The sequence below is a fragment of the Mesocricetus auratus genome, unplaced genomic scaffold, assembly GCF_017639785.1.
Source record: "Mesocricetus auratus isolate SY011 unplaced genomic scaffold, BCM_Maur_2.0 Super-Scaffold_100021, whole genome shotgun sequence".
Taxonomy (NCBI): domain Eukaryota; kingdom Metazoa; phylum Chordata; class Mammalia; order Rodentia; family Cricetidae; genus Mesocricetus; species Mesocricetus auratus.
This window is the reverse complement of record NW_024429202.1, coordinates 26587024-26610303: the sequence shown is the minus strand read 5'-3', so window position 1 is coordinate 26610303 and position 23280 is coordinate 26587024. Positions and strand designations below refer to the sequence as shown.

The 23280-nt window shown below is 41.6% G+C and overlaps 1 protein-coding gene across 19 annotated transcripts in view; it reads right to left on the bottom strand.

Annotated features, from left to right (window-relative positions):
• The window catches only part of Dst (dystonin), a 400220-nt gene that overhangs the window by 156281 nt on the left and 220659 nt on the right, over window positions 1–23280 (bottom strand). For all 19 annotated transcript variants that reach the window (XM_040729463.1, XM_040729445.1, XM_040729449.1 and 16 more), the window contains 4 exons: window positions 19819–19985; window positions 3485–3597; window positions 3278–3384; window positions 1114–1233 (listed from right to left, as the gene is read on the bottom strand). In XM_040729463.1, coding sequence (XP_040585397.1) covers window positions 1114–1233; window positions 3278–3384; window positions 3485–3597; window positions 19819–19985 — 507 coding nt within the window. The remainder of the gene's footprint in view (window positions 1–1113; window positions 1234–3277; window positions 3385–3484; window positions 3598–19818; window positions 19986–23280) is intronic.

Below are 23280 nucleotides of genomic sequence, written 5' to 3'. Positions count from 1 at the left end.
AAATGCATTTGTACATAAAATCCAAAAACTGTATGGAACCAAAACCAAAATCTTGTAGACTACTGTCAGTCATTAGTCACCAAATGTCACTATGTGCAAAGCACTGTGGCACCATGTTGCAGTAGAAGGAGCCAGGTTTTCACACCCTAAAATAGTTCATATTCACAGAGAGAGGCATCTTACCGTGATAACACCCTATAAAAAGGTCTTTTTCTTTTTTATTTCAACACATACTAAGTAACTTTGTGCAAAGGACAAGCACACTGTGACAATGAGAAAAAGAGCCAAATCACAGATGTTCTCAACAGATGTGTGAGAACAACAAAGAACTTTCATGGGGCCTATCCTGTGTTATTTTTGTGATTCCAGTCTGAGAGTTAAAAGCAAAGCTTATTAAGTCAAAGAATTAAGGCTACTTTGTAGTTAGTTAAAAAGAAACTGCTTTTGCTATTTCAAATACAAATGTATAAAATGAGACAGCTTATAATCTTTGATAAGCTGCATATTCATAATTTCTTCTCATGGTTGGGATATCTCCATCTCAATAACCTTACCTAAGGTTACAGTATTAGCAAAGGTTTGCTAAACCTTGCCCACAAACACCAGGCTATGAGCACTGATTCTAAGTTCAATTGTACTACAGTTGATCTGTATTTTGAAATTCATAACGTGCAGGATATGCCTGTACTCTACAAAAGAAGCCCTTGGGACAGTTCTAACCTGACACAAGCAGAGGCATGCTCCTGATGTGTGTGAGCTCCCCAGGGATCTTTCTGTTCCAGCGTCTGGTGGCCTCCTAGCACTTTCCACTCATCATGCAAGATTTGGCAATGCTAGTTTCAGAAGCTCTCAAATCATACCTTTAATTCCCAACAAATTAAAGCTTGAGGAATGGAACTCCTTAAAGATGCTGTTACTATAACTGTTTTTAATTATTAATATGTACCTCAACTTTCTCCTTATATAAGAAGATAGATAACAAAAGCTTTGCATACTAAAATGTATGGCTTGCCAATGGCAATTTATCTTGAATGTTAAGATTATGGATTAACCTAGCTTTAGTTTAAAGTTTTGGATGGAATCAATTCTCCTGAACTTCTACAGTACACTAACCTTTAGTTCTACAGGATTGTTAGGAAATGTTCTCTCGGACATTGTGACCACGTGGTGTCTAATCCACTGGATGAGGTAGTTCACCATATTCTGGTATTCGATCCACTTGACTTCAACATCCTACGAAATAAAACATCAGGAAAAGTCTGTGTCTATGGGTAAAAACATTCGTGTATAACACAATTTGACAGACATATTTCCATTAGTTCAGATGTCTTGAAGCTTGACAGAGAGGATCAGGTAAACATTTTCGTAATTTCTACTCAGCTACAATTCTTTCCATACAAACAAAATAAAAAACATGCTATCAACATTTGGCCACTACGCCTGGCCTAATGAGTGTCAATTCTGGTCCAAAAATAGTGGCTGTTTGGGGCACTACATCGAAGAGGCTTCAAAAAATGCTGTGATCTGGGAGGTTTTCCAGGGCTCCACTTAAGGGAGTAGCAGCTTGCATATGCCAGGTTAGTCACCTCTGCTGACCACTGAGCATCTCAGTTCCCTAATATCTGACACTCAACCAAGTGGCAGGAGATGCAGGGACCAGACGAGGAAAGGTTGGATGTGATGGAATTTTCAGGTACTCATTAAACAAACTCTTGTAAAAGGAAGGAATCGGAAGACTGACAACTGCTATGTAATTAGGCTTCTGACGAATGCTTATTAAGTGACAGGATTACACTCACTGTTACAATAAAAATCAAAACTTTTAAGGTGTAATATCTGTAGTCTAAAGTTATTGCCTAACTAGGGAGACCAGAGAATCACTGTAAGAAATTAAGCGACATGGTGGGCAGTGTGTCTGCATGCTCAAATGACTGAAACAGTTAGCATATACAAAAAAAAAAAAAAAAGAGGGAAGGAAACACTTGTGCCTTGCAATGATCGCCAGAGGCTTCTGAGCAGTATTGCACTGAACGGTGAGGAATAATGAGGTCGGAGAAGGGTGTAGAGAGTGGATAAAAGACATGAGTCCCCAAGGAGTCCCCAAGGATGCAGGGCACTGACACAGAAACGTTCTGCCTATAAGTAATTGGTTAATACTACAAAACTGTAGATGGAATTGTCAATAATGATAATTAAAATGCGGTTCTGACTACTAAAACAGCTGAATGAATTTAACCAGTTAGCCGGCGAACTGTAATAATAAATACACCACAGTATACAAAAATTAATTTGGCATGTGCAGAGTTAATGTAGAGCTGGAAAAGCATATGCCATCAAGCCCAGTTCCACACAAAGACAGGAGAGGTGAAGCTAGGGCAACTGTGGCAAGAAGGTAGGGGAGCTACCAGAACCATTCGGCAGCAACGGCTCAGAGCGGTGAAACGGGAGCACAGCGCTGGGAGACCCAAAAGGTTGAGATCGTTTCGTGAAAGGTGAGGGGAAGAAAACGAAAACAGATCTAGAAGTGACACCATGGAGAGTGCAGCAAGCAACTGGAAAAGGGAGCGCAAGGCTTCCAGGCGCTGCATATGCATCTATGTCTCTATGTGTCAGTGAGAAGGAAGGGAGCAGCCCGGGGTTAAGGGACATCACCTTCAAATGAACACGGCCTCCTGTTCACGTCTAGACACAGCGTTTGTTCGACATGACCTCGTCAAAGTACACAGCCGGGTTAAATTCCACAAGCCTTTGAGAAATGGTGATTCCAGAGAGGTCACAGTAGCCTAACCGTGTGTCAGAAACCTAGCTCTTGTCACCTGGTCAAACACAGAGACCTTCATCCAGGCCTCAAGTCAGAAAACAACTATCTAGTCAACTATTTCACAGGATCTCCTGAATCAACGTAAAACTGCATTCTACAGTGAGATGGCCTATCTACAGAGAAGAATCGGAGAGCCAGCAGTTGTAAAGGGCAGCCAGTTAAAAAGGGAAATATTTACATTCCAGTAACTCATTAGTTTCATTCACAGATGTGCTGTGACTCTCGAGTAGCTTCCTTTATTTGTGACATAGAACAACTTTTTTAGTTACGCTTTAATTTCAATGTAGAACGATGCTGTGAGACATATGTACAATCAGAAAAAATAGTATATTGGCTCAAATATTTAGATAGCACTTAAAATCTGCTTTTAAAATCCTACACTAATCGGCAAGCAATTCATTTACTGATCATCAATGGATGAACCAACAGCTTTAAGTGCAGGAAGCCAATACTCACATTTGCGCCAATGCCTTCACCACCTTCCGGGACTTTGGGAAATGCATCATAGAGGGAGGACACATAAGTTATTACTGACTTTTCATCGGGTGAAGAGACATCAACATCTACAAGCAGCAACAGAAATGAATTACTTCACGATGCTAACAGATGACTTCTGGTGTGACGTGCATGCCAGCGCAGGTGTGAGTCAAGAAAATAACTCACCTTCGGGGTCCAGAAGTCTTATGACACCGATTTTTTCAGCTACATAAAAAGCGTGCTCTAAATTTGCAAGGTTGCTTTGAACAGCAACAGTATTCATGTCTATCAGGTCCGGCCTAGGAAAAAGTGCACTGTGTTAAGTTTCTGACATGCCAATTCAACATGACAAGTGCAAGTACTTGCCACCTAAATAGCAGCGCCTGCAAATACTGGTGCCACACCCATATTAAATCCTAGGCCTCTTCCTAACACTTGTCTTTGCTTACTTGTCTCAGAGGCGTGTACGGACCAAAAGACACACAAGAAAAATATAAAACTATGAGCATATGTAACTTCCCAGAGTCAATGAATGCCCCATGATTGGATCTTACGTCTACATCTGTCCTCCTTAACTGACTTAAGCTCCTCTCTCCCGGTTTCATCCTTCAAAATCAGCCAGCATCCTCTCAGATTCTCCCCAAATGCCAAAGTTTTCTGCTTAGTTTAATGCCATGCCCATGGTACCCTCTGCTCTGGTTATCCTATTCACTGTTGTTGTTTACAATCCTTTCTCCTCCCAAGCAGAGTTGGCTCCACCTCCTCTATAGGACACTTGCTAACTGCCCCCCCTCAACCCATCATGTCTGGTTACTGAGCTCCTTGTACTTCTAGGATGTATTCAAGAGTAGCAAAAAAGGTAATTTTATACTTCTTGGCCCTAGTAGTGTGTGTGTGTGTGTGTGTGTGTGTGTGTGTGTGTGTGTGTGTGTGTGTGAGAGAGAGAGAGAGAGAGAGACAGAGAGACAGAGAGAGAGAGACAGAGAGACAGAGAGAAATTCTTGTTTTTCTCAATGGTTAACTCCAAGATAGCAAGGACCAAGTCCTGACAAACTTCAACAGTTTATCCTCCTACTGAAACATACATCCATCAATAAATATCTACAGGTATGTTAGTGAGCAGATTCCTTAGTAATTTCACTTGCAAAATTTCATTCACCTTTGTATTTATAACTTCCCTCATAATCATTCTTTCCCAGACAGACAGACAGACAGACAGACACACACACACACACATACACACACACACACACTCATACTTGTGCATGCTCGCATTCATGCACATACATACACACACATGCATGTGCACACATACACAAAGACATACATGCCTGCACACATACAGACAGACACACAGCTTTATTCATTTTAATTTGTAAGACATGCTATCATACACCAGAGAGATACTCTGCAGCTAGCTCTATCTCAAGAGGAAAAGACTTCTTAACTATTCTAAGTTCAAAGAGTCGTGGAACATGATGACCAGAACCTCACTCAGTCTGAGCCTTGAATCTGAACTCAAGAAAAAAAGCTTTAAGAGAATACAGACAAATGTGGAAACAACAAAGTCTTCTAAGGAGCAGAAGCACAACATTTTCCCTCTCCACTCTCTGCAGCACCCACCCCTCCATTCTCCACAGCATCTATGCCCCCAGATCTCCTTAGAAATTCCCTATCACTTTTTAGAGGAAACCCATCTATAACCCCACAGGCTCTCAGGTTTGCTCATAATAACCCCCGGGAAACACATGAACATTGGGCCCTCTGTGTGCTCCAGGTGATGTGGGAGGGCAGTAAGTTACTTGGAACACTGTTTAGCAGTCACTTGCACAGGAAACTCAAATACATCATTGGTCCTGAGAAAAAGGTAAACACACATGTGTATTTCTTTTTTGTTTGTTTTTAGCCTAAAGAAAAGTCAGGATTCCATAACACACACACACACACACACACACACACACACACACACACACACACACACACACACACACACTATTAGGGCTTAGAGGAAGTGTTCATGAACTGGAAATGTAGCTCTATTTCCTGTTTGTTCCCAGTCCAGAAAATCATCACAAGCTCTTCATCGGTCTCCACACCCACCAGTGTGATCACCACCATACACCACTGACAGCAGTAGAGGTAAGGCGCAGCCCTCTGCACACAATCCTTTAAAAAAATCACATCACACACCCTTGACATCTACTGATGTCAAGAATACTAAACAGGTATGCACAAAAAGTCTAGACCAGGTACCTAAAGTTCTTCCAATAAAAACATTGTTTGGCTTCCACAAAATTCAAATTTCCTGGAGAAATTAAAACCAGACTTTGAGTCTGCCAATCTCTGAACAAGAAACAGCATGCTATTGAGAACCCTGCCATTAGCAAAGAGCGTAAACACTGAGTAATCCCAAAGGGAATGAATAAAGTCATTGAAGAATGAAGTTTTTTGACCAAGAGAATAAAACACAAAACTTCCTTTAGAATGATGTCATTTCAGGACAGAAACAGCTGCACAGTACAGTGAGTTTGAATAAGCCCCTCTTCTATCTTGAACTTAACTACAGTGGTTGGCCCCTACCAAAACTTTGTAGTAGATAAAGTAAATTAGGTAAGCAAAATTAGAAAAGGGGGAAAATAAAAAAGGACTGGGAAAAACAAAGTCCTCAAGTCTTCAAAGTTGTACTGCTACCTTGCTAGTCTTCAGTGGCCTTCCTCCTCCACCTGGAGCACCCTGAGGCCTGTGCTAAGTCCTATCTACCTCCTCCTCTCTTTGTAGTATCATTGGGTAACACATTCTTGGAATATTTCCTATACTGGGGGATAGTGAGATGCCTCAGTGGGAAAAAGCACTTGGTTTGCAAGCGTCAGTGTTTGCATTCAAATCTTCAACACCCAAATAAGAAAACTGGGCGTGGCTTTGCTTGTCTGTAATCTCAGCACTGGATGGCAGAGAGAGATGGATCCCACATAATCTCAGCATTGGGTGGCAGAGAGACGGATCCCAGAATGGGTTTGGTTGGTGAGCTTCAGTTCAGGAGAGACCCTGTCTCAAGGCAATAATGAGGCATACTATACTCCGATAGAAGACACTCAAGATCCTGCTCTGGCTTCTACAGTGGCTCAAGGGCACACATCTGTATTCTACACACATCATGCATATACACTCATGTACGCCATATGCACAAAGAAACTCAGGGGCTTTCCACTTACTGGAGATATTCTTCCCATTATAAAGCTAAAATCTTATTTTTGTGGAATGTTAGCAGGGATGTCATTTTCGACCTGGTTGAAGTACAAAAAGGGCATCAGACCACGCTTCAGGCACATGAAGGCTATGTGTTCCTCCCTGTATTCCACTCTATGGTACTGAGCACTAACTATTAGAATTTCCCTATTATTATCCTAATAATATAAAGCAATCCTGGAAAAAATACATGCTAGATGTTTTTTATAGAAAAGTATTTTTATGGATAAGATCTCAATTGTTCTTATTATCTTCTGATAATTTAATCTTTTCAGATGACTCAATCATCATGGATTATAATTTTTAAACAGCATACCCCATCTTCTCTTTTAGGAATGAATGCAATTGAAGCAAACATACAAGAAAATCACAAAATTTCAATTGAAGACAAGATCAAAAGGGCATAAAGTCAAGTTGGAAGTGTGATCAGAAAGTGCAAACATGCCGTATGTGGCAGTATACAGTTAAATTTCAGCACCCAGGCGGGAAAGACGGGTACAGCTCTCCCATGAGGCCAGTCAGGTCTACATACAGAGTTTTAGGCCAGCCAGGGCTGCAGTGAGACTCTATCTCAAAAAAAAAAAAAAAAAGGGCAAACTACTCCTACTTATGTTTAATAGATCTAAGTAAAAATATATTTAAAAGAGAGCGCTGTTTAGTTAGTTTGTTTTTTTCTTGACACAAGCTTGAGTCATCAGGGAACAGGCAATGCTAATTAAGGAACTGCTTCCATCAGGTTGGCCCGTAAGTAAGACTGGGGGCATTTTCTCCATCAATGGTTAATATGGGAGGGACCAGGCTCCTTTGGGTGGTGCCATTCTTGTCAGGTGGTCCTGGGTGGTAAGAAGTTAAGATGAGCAGGCCATAGCAAGCCAGTAAGCAGCACTCTTCCATGCCCTCTACTTGAGCTCTTTCCCTGATTTCTCTCAATGCTGGACTGTAAACTATACTATGAAATAAACCCTTTCCTTCCCAGGCTGCTTCTAGCCACAGTGTTTATCACAGTAACAGAAATAAAAGAAGGAGAGCTGGCTATTATGGTAAGTGTTTGAATAAAATCAATATTTAAGAGCCTATTTTTAAAAAGGACCCACTTTAGACAAGAATGTTTACAATCACACACACGCATACATACACATATACATATATGAGGCGTATGTACATGAAGGAACATATATGGATAGATACTTACATAATTTCAAAATATCTCTATAGGAACAGCTAAAGCTATCTGAATACTAAAATTCCACAAGAGATTTTACTTGGGGTAGGAAATAACCCCAATATTACTTTTCAGACACTAGACACTTTGTTAGTACATTAACTCATATGGGAACTAGGTAGGATGCTGTGGAGAAATATCCAATAGATACCCAGGCCTTTCTACTTCTACAGCAATTTCTTCTGAAGCTTAGAAAGCTCTAAGGGAAGTTGCTTAAGACTCAGGAAGCAAACAACACAGAAGTCTCAGGAAGTCCTGAAACTGACTAAATTCACTACTCTCCTCCCTCCCTAAGGGTTCATAAACAGTGAGAGGGACTAAAGGGACAGAGCAGCTGAGGTTCCTGGAAGGGATGCAGACCAGCCAACATGCATAAAGGCAATCTCCAGCCTGCTGACCTGCTGAGCTGTTTGTGTACCCTGCAATGAGCTGCATATTGCCAGCTGTCATACGCTATCACCCACGCTGAGCTGGGCCTTCTGTGATGCAGCTGACTTGAGCCATCCCTGACTCTATAGATAATGCCTCACCCACACTCCTGTTGGTAGCCCCAGTGTGTGTGTGTGTGTGTGTGTGTGTGAGAGAGAGAGAGAGAGAGAGAGAGAGAGAGAGAGAGAGATCTCCATGTCAGCATTCTGTATCTCTAATAAACTGAATTTTCCTTTGAAGCTACAATATTTCTTAAAACTTGCATCTTATTTTATTCCTTTAAAACAAAAAATTCTTTGTTCCCATTAACTAAGAAATAAAAACATCAGACAGCTATTTTGAGGACGCCCCTCAAACACTTTTTATTAGCACAGAACCCCACAGTGGAAATGCAAACACAAAGCACACACAAATCCTAGCATCGATTTCTCCCCTCAGTACACCACCAGAGACTGTATTAAAGAAAAAGTATTAAAGACTAAGAGGCTAAATCAGTGATTTGAAATGCTATGATCATCTGAAAAGACATTAGGGAACAATTTCCTATGTCAGCTTAAAGTGGCTACTAGCTGCTGGGGGAAGATCCTTTGCTGGGTCACCTGCAGTCACGATGATGGCTACTTTTAATCGTCCATTTGACACAACCTAGAATCACGTGGGTAGATTCTCAATGCAGAACCGTGCAGATCAGGGTGGCCTGTGGGCATGGGGTGAGCGTGTAGTCTTGAAAGCCTTAACTGATGGGGAAGGACCCAGCTTAAGAATACTCTGAAACTTGAATGGAGTTAAAACTAAAGCTAATGGAGCTTTTGTACTGGCAAATCAGGGAGACAGCAGGATGTGGGGGCCTTCAGGCAGCTGTAAGAGCTCAGAGGCTCTGGTGAGACCTGCGCTGTACATGGACAATAGGAAGGATATCCTGGGCAAACCCTACTGGAGGTCCCACCTGTTGGAATATGAATTCCCTTAAAGGAGGAAATCCTAAAGGGCTTCCCTGCTCCTCGAAGGGGTCAGCGCACAAGCTGATGTGGATGTGGTCTAAGGGGGCCAGGCTACATCGCAGGCTGGCATCAGTATTTGGCAATATTAGCAGCATAGTCCGCCTGGTACTGACACCAGACCGAGGATGGCTGTGGAGAGCAGCCGAGGCCTGGAACTATTGAGGGTCCCTGAGGAGAGGCCCCGAGGGACTGTGACATGAAGCTGGGAAGGCCAAGCTTCTTTAGAATGGGGACTCCCGGACATGGCAGATGCCGGAGCTGTGTGGCTCTGCCAAGGAGAACTACAGGTGTTATGGAACGGAGCCTGCCTAAGCCTAAATGGGCAGCTGTACATGCTGCAGGTGGGCAGGGGCAGACGGGTTTGGCATTAGCACTTTCACATTTTCCTTTTATTTTGATCTGACTGTTTCTATGCCCTGTTTTCACTTCTGGAATAGGAGTTTACTCTGTACCATTACATTTTGGAAGTATTATCTTGTTTTTAATAACAGGAGATCACAGTTATGAGACTCTGAACTTTTTTTTAATTTAAATTAGAAACAAGCCTGCTTCATATGGCAATCCCAGCTTCCTCTCTCTCCCCTCCTCCCCTGCCCGCCCCCCATCATCCCCCCATCCCATCTTCCCACCACTTCCCAGGGAGGGTGAGGCACTCCATAGGGGAATGTTAGCAATTTAAAAAACTTCAGGGACTTTTAAAGGTGGGCTATATCTTACAAAAACAAACATGAGGTTTTGGAGATTGAGGGCGGAAGGCTATAGCTTAAAGTGATGTTTTGTTTGCCAAGTTGACAAGAGGCAGAGTTACGATGGTTACTTTTATTTGTCACCTTGATATAACTGAGTCACCTGGGAAGAGTGTCTCAGTGCAGGGCTGTCTAGATTGGGTGTGTCTATAGGGACTGTCTTTATTGCCTTCACTGGTATGGAAAGACCCAGCTTAAAGGACCATGATACCATCCCTGAGTCTGGCCCTGAACTGTGCAGGGGTAAAGAGAGCAAGCATGTCTGCATGTATTCTCTCTGCTCCCCATCACAGGTGTGATGTGACTGGCTACCCCATGGGCCTGGCACCGTGACTTCCCTGAAACACCGGACTATGATCTAGAAATGTGGGCTAAAATCAACCCTTTGTCTACCGATGCTTTTGTCGGGATGTTTTATCACTACAATAAAAACAAGGGGTCATACAAGACGTGGTGTTCTATATATGGAAGGTGGTTGTGGTTGCACAACAATGTACTTGATGTCACCTAACCTTTACTTAAAAGCTGGTAAGACAGGCCATTTTATGAGTCTCTTATCACAGGTTAGTCTTAGTTACCGAAAGACAATTTTGACATAATCAAGAGAGAAGGCCATGTTAAGGTAAAACAATAACCACAACCAAACACACAGAGCTTCGATGTCCTGTGATCTGACTCTAACTTGTTCTCTCTTTCTTACGATATAAAAGCTGCACAACTCTACTTACTACAACTGGAAATCATGAGTTACACAGCTTGAACAAAATCATCTAGAATTCCAGTTACATCTATGGAACATAGGGAAATGTGAGGTTTTCCCATTTGCCACCGGGACAAGGCTCAAGAACCCATGTGGGTTTCCCAATGTCGCAAGATGATTTGGGAGAAAGCAGCTGTAAAACAAAGCATGAAGAATAACATGTGTCACAGGACAGTGCCATGAAAATGCAACCGGAGAAGAGGTAGCTGGATCCTTTTGGTATACAGACGTAACTCTTCCCAGCAAACAAAGCAGCAAGTCTACTCTTTCACTCACACGGTATTTAACATGATCTCCCACATTCCAGGCAATGAGATGCTAAGAACAGTCATGGGGTCCATGGAAGCTGGAGTACATCAAGAGGTCCTCACCTAGTGGTGAGAACGCAACAGAAAACTCATCTGTACCTCCAGTTGGAGGAACCCTGATTGCAGGTAGCCCAGGCAGGGCAGGAGCAGCAGTTGGGGAGGAGCAGGGTGAAAAGAGAGCCAAAACGAGGCGGGTTTGCAGGAACTTCTCATAGGACTGCAAACTTTTCTCCTTAGGAACTACAGACAGCCATTAAAGTGCATTAACTACGATTTTTAAGAGATTAAGCAATCAGATCTGAGATCAGACAAGGAACCTTAATGTGTTTCAGACACTCCCACAGAATTGAGGTTGGAGACCACGGTGGCTTGCAGGGGAACGGCAACAATGGGGAGAGGAAGAGGGACCAGAGAAAGATCATACTCACAGCACTGTGTTCTGTAACGAAGGTTATATTCACTAAAGCTGTAAATATGGCTGAGGATAAAAGAGGGAAGGGAGAGGGCTGGACCCACAGCAGTAAAACACTCCAATACAGCGGCTAAGAGAGAAGAAACCACTGCTCAAGAGGCCAAACACTGACAAGTAAGCCCTGGCCTGCAACTGTACAGATTCAGCCACATGGAAGTCACCCAAGCCCCACAAGTGTGGATTATGGAATCAGAACCAGAGTAAGCATGGTGGAGGAAAAAAAGCATCAACTGGAAAAGTGAAGATAGACAGATCTTCCAAAAAGTTCACTTGGGAATGAAAGCAGGCACACACACACACACACACACACACACACACACACACACACACACACAAGCACACACACACACACACACAGCTGTGCTGGTGTGTGCACATGCTGACACACACAAATCAAGGGGCTGACAAAGACTATTTCCATAGATGCTTTAGTTAGCAGACACTACCAACATGCTTACAGTCCAATGAGAAAGATCTACTGGGGGGAAAGGTGGAGCTCCCAGGAGAAAGGAGAGGAGAGGAAAGGGAGGAGAGCAGCCACAGCACAGCAGCAGGGGCTCTGGGCAGATGGGAAAGGTGCCCGCGCTTCCTAGGAGCAGAAGAGATGACGATGGGGAAAGGAGGCGGGTGCATCCTCGAGAGAAGAAACTCTTTATACTTGCTGGCGTCCATTTTCCCTGAGAACAGACACCAGCTCACCTGTGAAGGGTAAAGGGGCGAGGGGATGAAAGAAGGGGTACATACAACGGGCAGGGAAGCCAACAGTCAGACACGGAAGCCTGCCCCCACTCAGGCTCCACCCTGACGTGTGACATTCCACAGTGTGCATCACAGCTTAGGGACAAGCACAGACAAGGCAGGTGGCTGGGCTCCCGCAGGAGCAGGCTTTGCTAAGAAAAAACCGTACTCAGCAGTTTGCAAGGAACTGTGAAGGGATTCAGTCTATGAAGTTTTACTGTAGAGACAATGAAAACCCCACTGCAATTACTCGGGGTTAACACAAACTCCGCTCCCGCAAACACAGCCCCCACACAAAGACATGTGCTGCAGCATATGTTACATAACACCACCTTTTCAACAGATCTCACAGTAAGAGTATACGTTCCCTATGCCTCACTTCTCCCGCGGCAGCACAGAAGTTCCATAACAAATTCTTGAAGATGACTGTTTGGATCAAATCATGTTCAGACTTCACATTCTCTAACTGTTCTTATTGGTGCAACAAGCATCTCACCTCCCCCTGCTTGCCCCCCTCCCCGCATCCCCTAAAGGTCTGTAAAGCTGTCTCCTCCCCTGCCCTTCAGCAAATAAATATGGGCTTGCAGGAGAACCACACAGAGTTATGTAACAAGGGTGTAGGCATCCCTTTATGCTCATATTTGGGCACACATATTACTGAATGAATCAAAGCCAAGAACTCCTAGGTAGCAACAGGATCTGAAGACAGTAATCTCTTGTTCTCAAAACTAGGTGTTTATGTCAAATATTCTCCCTTCCCCCTACACAGCACCACTCTATTCACAAGGGAGAGAGCAAAGATCAGAGCACCTTAATTTACTGCGAGCTTTGTTGGTACTTCAAGATCAAAATCTAACAACTATAATAATTAGAAGGCAATTGAAGAAGTATGACTTTCAACTTACAATCAACAACTCGCTTCCATACTGTCTCCCAAACTTGAATAAGTCTGGAGAAAACCACTGGCTATAACCAGGAGGGACCTCCTTCTAGTACCTACATGTTGAGTGAACTAAGATCTTAATCTGTAAGAGACTGAAAAACCCCAAACTTCCCCCAAACAGAATCAACTTATTTGTCACTGTGCTAAAATTAACAATTTCAATTACTTCATATTGCACAACAAGAGGAGACTATGAAGCTATGGACAAGTCAAAACTCAGAGAGGTTCTGGAGCAAAAGAACCGACCTCGGAAAGAATAGACGCGCCTGTCCTGGCTACTCTGGTGTGCGAGGGTGCTGAAGGGAGCACGATGGAGAAAGGAGTTCAGAGGTGGGGGAGGGTGGAATTAGCATCCATCTGTGGTGCTCCAGTCAGTGCTCTATTGTTATAGGCTCAATGGCAGCTCACAAGGAGAAGCTGGCCAGTGCTTGTCACAGGCTGCCTAAATCCCAGGCACAGCAACCGGCATGCTTGGATTGTATCATGACCGCCTCTACTGCTGGCATGCTAGTGTGTGTGTGTGTGTGTGTGTGTGTGTGTGTGTGTGTGTGTGTGTGTACACCTGAATGCACATGTGAAAACTAAGAGGATATTGGGAGTCTTCCTCTATCCCATTCTTCCTTATTGTCTAAGGCAGGGAGGGACTCTCATTAAGTTGGAAGGTCACCATTTCAGCTAGGTTGGATCCGGGATTCTCCCAGGATCCGCCTGTCTCCATCACCTAGGTTACTGGCACATGCAGCCATGCCTCACTTTTATATGGTTCCTGGGGATTTGAACTCAGGTCATCTTGCTTTCAAAGCAAGCACCTTTACCCACCAAGCCACCTACCTCCCCAGTCCCAGGCTTCTAACTTTTTAAGTGATCATGTCACTCTGAAATCTGCATACCTAACTCACGCCCCTTCTCTCAACTCATAATATACCTGTGTTTTGATGAACACCTTGCACATCAAACACAGAAAAACAAGCCTATGATTTCAGCTTTGGTGTGTCCTTAAAAACATTGTAAATAATTTGGTGAGTAAAGGGGTAAAGTGGAGAACAGGAGATAAAGTAATTAGACCTAGCAGAATGCAATTTTTAAAAAAAGAGGGAAATGTGTCTCTCTCAAAAGCCTCATGGAAGGGAAATGATGCAAACCTAGGACCTTATTCTACACAGATCCATACATCTGCCCAAAACACAAAGCTAAATTCGACATTTTGAAAGTGTCATCAATTATGCATTTTAAATACTGTCCCATTTACAAAACAGAATACTATGCTGCATCTTAAAGGAAACAGGGAAAGAGAACAGGAGATAAAGTAATTAGACCTAGCAGAATGCAATTTTTAAAAAAAGAGGGAAATGTGTCCTCTGCAGCCCGAGGACAAAGGGAAAGGAACTACCTAGTCAACAATAACCCACCTTCCTCTGAGAACATTTCAAACCCTGAAGGGCCTCCTCCCAGCATTAAACCAATCCAATCCAGTTTAGCTTCTAAGGAGTGACAGAATCCAAGACCAGAAGTGACTCACCAGCCTGCAGGTCATATGATTAAACACGATGACTCTAACCACAGACCTCTGGGGAAACTCACCCAATTAAAACATTGTTAAACTTTTAATATGATGAAGCACAGAGGTCCCAATAAATTTTAATTGAAAATGCAAATTCTGAGCAAAATAATTAATACTAAATTATGTCCTCCTTAATTAGAAAATAAAGGGCACTCTCTTGTAAACTATTGCCTAGATTTCCCAATTTCAATTGGCTAATACACATAAAACATGCCCATGGAAAGAATGCAGAGACTTAACAAGAGATTGAAATAAATGAATGGATAAATTAAAAACAAGGACAGGACAGGCAGAAACTAGTAAGCAGAAATGAGCTCTCCTGGAAATGCAACCCCCACACCCAGCTTTCTGGTCCTGATATCCTGAATGTTTCCGTATTTTCCTGAAGCATCTCAGAGCAATGCTGCATTTCTCCATTCGTTCCCATGCATAGGCAGCCGTGTTTTCACACTATGAGGCCAGTGCTGCTATGCGGAACCTGGCTTTCAGGAATTCCAGGGGAAAAATCCACTTGGAGAGACTTGACTGAAGGTAGCTCAGAGGCAGAACTTCATCTACACAGTCAGAGCGTTATCTCCCTTGGACAGAGGCTTGAGCACCCCTACAGCAGGAGCAAAGCTGACGCTCGCCTGGAAGATCTACCTCTAAGGAACACGAAGCAACGCCAGAGGGTACTCTGAAGCCTGCACCCTAACTCATCCTGGTAGAGAACACTCCTGGGGCGCCCTGGCTAGTGGTGCTTCACTAAGTCTACCTCATCTCCTCTTGCTAGTGAGCTTACCATCAAATGTTCCTATGATACGCTTTTCATCTGAACTCATTAGACACAGCCTTCCCTGATATTCTATTGAGTGTTAAGTCCTGAGTTTATTCACCAGGAGGCATGCTTCAAATCTCTCAAGATTTTACTCTAGATCAAAGAGCGTTCAAATTATTCGAACTGAACAAGCAAAACAAGGAGGAATGAGGCACTTTCATTATTTCCACTGAAAAATGAATGTAACAAACAGAAGTTCCTTGAAGGAACAGGAACAGCAACAAAACCCCCTAACAAGATTTAATTGGGGAAAATTAATTTACCCGTAACCTACTTACACAAAACCCATGAACTGTTCTTCATAATGTCCCTACTTTCTCATTGTTATTACCTGGACCATAATCCAGGCTTTTATCTCTTCCAGATAATGTGGCATATATTAACACTATAGATTTGTGATTTTGCTCTTACTCAAGCTAAGTATTTTGTTATGCTTTAACTTTTAATTTAATTATTCTTAACATATTACATGATTTTCATTGTTAGCAAATCCTAAATTAAACAATAATTTATGAGAAGAAACAAAGACCTGGGTTGTCACATGACGTCATCGTTCAGGCCAACACTTCCACCTCTTAAAATCGTTAGTATACAGAAATTGTGCCATTAATGACGAAAGCCAGAACAGTTACATTCACTACTTCTTAAAAGGCATATGATATGGAGCATATTAATCAGATTAGAACATTTTTTATTATTGATAAAAATGAAGGCACAGTCTATTTCATGAGATTTTGCTTTTTTCTTTATTTTTTGTAACCCTGGCTGTCATGGAACTAGCTCTGTAAACCAGGCTGGCCTTAAATTCAGAGATCCATCTGCCTCTGACTCCCAAGTTCTAGGATTAAAGGTATACACCCCATGACCCAGCTTGATAATTTTTTAAGCTAACGTATTTATTTTTTTATAATACAGATTTCTGCTGGAGCAGAAACATCTACTTACATGTTTAACATTCTATGTGTGTTTCATGAGTGCTTATCTTCTAAAACTATGTTCTTTTTACCCCTGTGGACCATTCTAATTTACAAAGTCAATGCTACCTTTAAAATCCCTCTTCATTTAATCATAGTTCTCTGGAGACAAAAATCAGTAAACTAAACTGTGCAAAAATTTTAGGATACTGAATTGCTAATAACACGTTGTTTACTTCGGTTAGCAAACCTGTTTGTTTTCAAATACTCTAGGTACAATACTAATAAAAATTATGGTAGGCTATCCAAAGCAATTTACTTCACAAAGTAGTTTATATTAACCCAAGATTCTGTGCCCCAATGTTACAGAGGAACTTCGGGTGACTGTCCAGGCTGTAAGATGTCTCTGTCAATCCTAGTGTTTATATATTATCCTTCTGTGGTCTTTGATGGAGTTGAAGACAGATAGCTATAATTATAGTTTTCCTTAGTTATGATAAAAGATAAGCTACATATAGAACTTTGGACTCACAAGAATGGGATGGATGATATTTTCTTTAAATCTTGTTAAAATATTGTAACTATGTTCTTACTTGATAACTGTTCTGTTATATACAATTTGACTATGTTAAAGTTAAGACCTTTCTTTTTGTTTAAACAGAAAAGAGGAGATGTTGGGGAAGTCCTTTGTCAATAAAGTACTGTTGAGCCAATAGGAATCTAGATAGGTGTGACTAGGAGTCCAGGAGGATTCTGGGAAGGAGAAAGACAAGAGAGTCAACATGTAACGCCATGGGGTAGGAGCCCGGAACTATTCTCCGGTAAGAGACATACTTAGATTAACAATTATGGGGTAATTACTTAAAGCAGAGCTAGCCAGTAAGAGACAAGCAAGGCCAACAGCTTCATAATTAATACAGCATCTTGTGTGTTTATTTGGGGACTACAATGCGATAGAGCTCAGGCGGCTGGCGGGGGATAAACCAAAGCGGCTAGCAAAGAAAAAGCTTCTCTTAACAATTCTGAACATGTATGTGTGCACAAGAAAACCAAACTATGTTTGAAAATACTGTAAAGAAACCTATTGCCTTGTGTGCTAGTTTCAGAGCTTAGAAATCTGTCACAATTCTGCTTTTATAGCAGGTCAGTATTTCTAAATCCTTGAATATTATATATGAAAATCTTACTAAATCACGATGTGAAGTCACACTGCTTACCTCGGAAAATCAGTATATACTTCTGTTTTTTAACCCTGGTCTCTCTGGGGTGTGAAAGCCTGATCTCCATTACACATGGCCTTCCAGTCACTGCAGCCATCCTCTAGCCCCGCCCCGCAGTCATCTCCCCCAGCCCATGTAGCCATCACGCTCTCTCTGGGTCCTCTAATAGGTATCCATTTGCTCAGAAAACAGCTGCATGTGCTAGCTCAGCTAGGTTTTATTACTGAAGCAAGATGAAATCCAATAAATAACAAAGTTTCTTTATCTAAATCCATACAAGAGATGAAACCATACTAAAAAGAGGTTTCCACAGAAAACTTAAATACATTAAGATGGTACGGAAACAATGTAAGTAAAACCAACTATAAAATCAAACACTGCTCCTAAATTATCATGACATAATATCTAAAAACCCACTTATGCTGATGCTTCCCTGGTTTATGATTTTGTCTTTAAAGTGAATTAAGGTATTAAGAAGTGGGAAATATGTGGAAGTCAAGCCTATCTGTTTAATTCTTATACATACTGGAAAATAAGTATCTAATTCCTCTTGAAAATTTTAGGATCTATGATGTACCATGACTTATTTAAGTACTTAGGAAAAATATACATATGTATGCTGATTTGCTCATATAATACTTAATGAATACTGAAAGACGATTTTCAGAAAATAAGAGAGGGAAAGCACTTACTCATCCATCATCTAACCATCTATCTATCTATTTATTTACAGACAAGGTCTTGCTATGGAACCCAGGATGGTTTCAAATTTGTGAGACTCCTATCTCAGCTTCCAGAGTATGGGCTACTATGGCCAATACACATATCAGCAATTTTAAAACAGATGATTTTAGAAAAATCTAACCTCTTACAGTTTTTATACTATGTAAAAAGTCTCAGAGAACGAGCTCCATGGTCTTCTAGTGTCGAGACCCTGGGACAGGCATGGCAGCTGTGGACATGTCTGCACCACCATGCTACTCAGTATCTGCACTGTACCCTGGACATGGGCAAGCAGGTTGACCCAGGTTTTCTTCTTAATTCAGCAACTTCTAGCCACCTCTATTCAAAAGTTGTTCATAAAGGAAGGAGACTACCAGGCTATTTAAAAATAGCGGCTGTTGAGTGTGAATATGTGAAGAGTTCATTACTGGTTTTGTATAGTTTTTATTATAGTCAATACCTATTTCAGTTTAATAAGGTTATAGCTTAGACATAATCTATTTGTGAATATATTTGGTTCTTCAATGTGACACAATCTTTGTGAAATCAAGGAAAATAATCAAGGTTAAACTTAGTTTTCAGTAAACATTTTTTTGTGTGTGGATTTAATTTCTAGTGAGACAGTAAAAGCACAAACTCAAGAGCCAGTCTGCAGGGTTTGAATCCCAAGTCCATCACCTGCTAGTCTTATGACTAGGCAAATATTTACCCAGTGTCTCAGCTTCATGTAGAACTAGGGATAGCAAGAGGGAATGCTGTAAAAACTAATCAATGCTTAGAACAATCTAGATACTCAGTGTTAATTTAAATGCTAACAGTAAGACTTAGTAATTTTTGTAGGAAAACTATTCACCAAGCCCAGATCAGCTGTCTAGTCGCCCCTTAGAATGACAGAATGGTATGACTTGGAAATTAATGGGTTGTTACGCCTGTGAACTATAAACCCTTGCCTTTCTACTTCTTCCCTGTAGATAAAATCTAGATCATTGGCCTGCATACTGTAGGCATCAGAGCTTAATACCTGTTAAATTGTAGAAAAAAATCAGGCACAATGCAGCTCTGTTGTTCTACCTGTCCCAATCCCCTCTCCCTCCCTCCCTCCTTCTCTCTCTCTCTCTCTCTCTCTCTCTCTCTCTCTCTCTCTCTCTCTCTCTCTCTCTCTCTCTCTCTCTCTCTCTCTCCTCCCTCCCCCCACCCCCGTGTGAATGTATGTGTATGTATGTATCTGTCTTTCTCTGTGTGTGTGTACACATGTATTACAGTTTAGAGTACTAACTCAGTAGTGGGCCTGTGTTGTCTTTAATCTGGGCTATTTCTCTGCTAAATACATGAACTGCTTCTTTAATAGTAACATGTTACTTAAAATGTTAGAAATGAAAGACTTGCATTTACATGAGGGGAAAACACACATATTCCATACCTGTATTTATGGATGATGGCATTAAATAGTTTCCCATCTCTCCAGCAGGTAGTGAAATTTTCACACCGCACTCCAGCATAACCTTCTGTCGCCTGCTGTGTCCACAGTAGTAACCTTTCTTTCGCAGACATGTCCTCTGACTCTCCAGTTACATGGATGTCAGATATCTAAATATAACAAAAGCACTGAACATTAGGAAGGAAGGAAGCAGAGAGAGTAAAAATCTACTATGTGCCAAGTACTTACATCCTATTTTCCTTGATCCTTGTAACTGTTGCTTTTTATACTAAATATATTTCCCGTGTTTTACAGAGGAAATCTGAATTTCAAGCAAGCTTTCAGATTCGACTTATCTGTGTCCAAGTTAGAAGCATCTAATTTATTTTTAAATGTAAAACACACTAATTTTACAATCTTAAAAAAATAAGCTACAGTGGAGCATTGGTGGCGCACGCCTTTAATCCCAGCACTCAGGAAGCAGAGGCAGGCAGATCTCTGTGAGTTCCAGGCCAGCCTGGTCTACAGAGCTACACAAAGAAACCCTGTCTCAAAACAAAAACAAAAAGATAAACAACAAAACCCTGATAGGCAGAGACATCCAGGCCTCTCCAAACTGAAGCAGTGCAATGAATTGGTATTGTAAGAGAAACAAGTAAAACGGAATTCACCCGAGTTTTCATGTAACAACAGCATGCTAACACACAAAATGTGAAAAATACAGTTTGGGCTTTTACCCTTGTATCTGTAAAAGATTCCTGAACCTCGGTATGATGCATTTGCTTTAATAAACCTTCTGTGTTTAGCAGATGTTAGACAACTACATTTGTGCTGTCTTACCCTGGGTTATACAGTTCTCATCTCAAATCAACAATTTGCCTTTTACCCATTATTTTATTTATTTGTTCCAGAAAACAGTATCTTTTTAGTGGTTCATTTTAGTCAATACAGTATATTTTAAAAGTTTCATTTTACATGCAGCCCCCCCACACACAATTCAGGTAGCACAGGTGACACAACAGGCTATGGTGACCCTCATGCTAACCCAACAGAAGCTGCTCTGCAGGTTTGCCTGCATGCTAGGGGTGGCAGTGCTAGCCTGTTTTTACATTATATCAAAACAGCATTTTAAAAATCCACATTCTTTGCTAATGAGATCTCTTAAAACAACTTAAGTGAATTGGTTCCAGTTAAAAGTAGATCAGAAGTAAAAGCCATAAATTACTCTATGTAGAATTTGACCCAACAAGTATTCCGTGTCAAGACTAAGGAAACAGTACCCTCTCTCATTTTTTAACTATATTCTTTAACATTTTTAGCTAACAGCCTATAAATTTTCTATGACTCCTTGTTCAGTTCTAGTAAAATTTCAATGTGTGGTTTGTGTGTTTTATGTGTCTGTGCAGTTTTGAGAACCCCTTCTACTGAGTGACAAAGCAGAACACGGATCTACACTGTTCTCCAAGAGCACCTTCCATTAAGTGACAGAAAACAACATGCATCTCCACGGTATGCATTGTCCCAAGACCAATTCTTTCATCTGGGTCCTTCGTGGCCTGGTGCTAACTGAACAGGGCACAAAGTGACTTCACCAGGGGCTCCCCAGTAGTTCCAAGCTGGGATTAACTGTTCTCTCCATCAGAGAAATGTGTGACACCAAGAGATGAAGAACAGGAGGCAAGCCAGGACCTGGAAGAGATTTGCAAATAAGGAGGGTGTGTGTGTGTGTGTGTGTGTGTGTGTGTGTGTGTGTGTGTGTGTGTGTGTGTGTGTGTGTGTGTTTCTGGAGCAATGAGATCTGATTCTGGTCTGAGAGCCAGCTTCTTCATCTATAAAACGAGGAGGTAGGAGGTTGTTAACAAGGTCTTGCTGTGGAATAACCCTTCTGTATGCTGTGAATGTGTTTTATTCTCATTGGTTAATAAAGAAACTGCTTTGGTCTACAGCCAGGCAGAGCAAGGCTAGGTGAGAAAGCTAAACAGAGATACAGGGAGAAAGAAGGGTAGAGTCGAGAGAGATTCGAGCCAGCCGCCAGAGGAACAAGATGTACTAAAGGACAGGTAAAGCCACCAGTCATGTGCCAAAACACAGATTAATAGAAATGGGTTAATTTAAGTTTTAAGAGCTAGTTAATAATAAGCCTGAGATATGTGTGTGTATGATATATATATACATATACATATGTATATATCACACATACACACATGCATACACATGCTGAGCATTCTATAATTAATATAAGCTTTTGTGTGATTATTTGTAACTGGACCTTTGGGACAAAAGAAAATCTCTGTGTCCATTTACAAGGTTTAAGGCCCCTTTGTATCTACAATCTTACTAAGACACTATAAACCCAACAAAGAACTCACAGGTTAAACACACTGAAAATGGAGACTAGGTCAGTGATAAGCTTGAACAGGGAGCCCCTTATTCTTCCCAGCTCTCACAAGAGCCAGGGGCATGGGCACTCCAAAGATCCAAGGCAGAAAGGGTGCAGCACAAAGGGGGGAGCCTCACTCCCTCCTTACCCAGGGTCCTCCAAGAGGCAGTCAGTGCCAAGTGGAGCTCCAAGCTGAGCAAAGTCGGAGACACTGGCCTTAAAATGCCTGGGATTTGAAAGAAAGCAATTGTTCCCATTTAAATCATCTTCCCTAGAAATTTGTGCTAAACTCAGCGGCATGGGAGAGAATTGTGTGCATGGACATATCACATAACATACAGAAGAATTTTGTTTATATTTTTCCATGGGGGAAAACAAATACCACTGTTTTCTACTTAATTACTTCCAAGGATGTGGATACATAATTATGCTAGATGACTTGGTGGCACAGCCCACACAAATTTGCTTCTCCATAATTACAGTACTCAAGTCATGTAGCTGCTTAAGACCGTCCCTCCCTTGTGACACTATGAGTTATTAAATTGTGTATGAGAATTCCAAACTAACATGGTGTGATCATATCTTGCACACAGGAAATACATGCTCAGTGTAGGCTAGATATTTTATTCAGAATAAGCATGGTTATTACCTGACACTCAGGAAATACATGCTGGATATATTTTATTTGTGCCATTATTCCTTTTTACAAAGGGAGAAGCAAAAACCTGAACTTCATATTTTCTCCCAATGTACCGAGGATTGTTTCTGCTGTTTCTAGCTTATTCAAGAACATTCTGGGCTGGGCGGTGGTGGTGCTCGCCTTAATCCCAGCACTTGGGAGGCAGAGGCAGGTGGATCTCTGTGAGTTCCAGGCCAGGACAGCCTCCAAAATAATACAGAGAAACCTTGTATTCGAAAAACAAAAACAAAAACAATAAAAGAACATTCTGGGACAGGCTAGTTATAAGAATAATTATCCATTAATTAGGAAAGACAGTACATTTCAGTGATAAGGTGGGAGTGCTGCTCTACCTGTGAGATGTTGAAGGTGAGTTTACAGGTCTGTAATAGTTATAGAGAAAAAC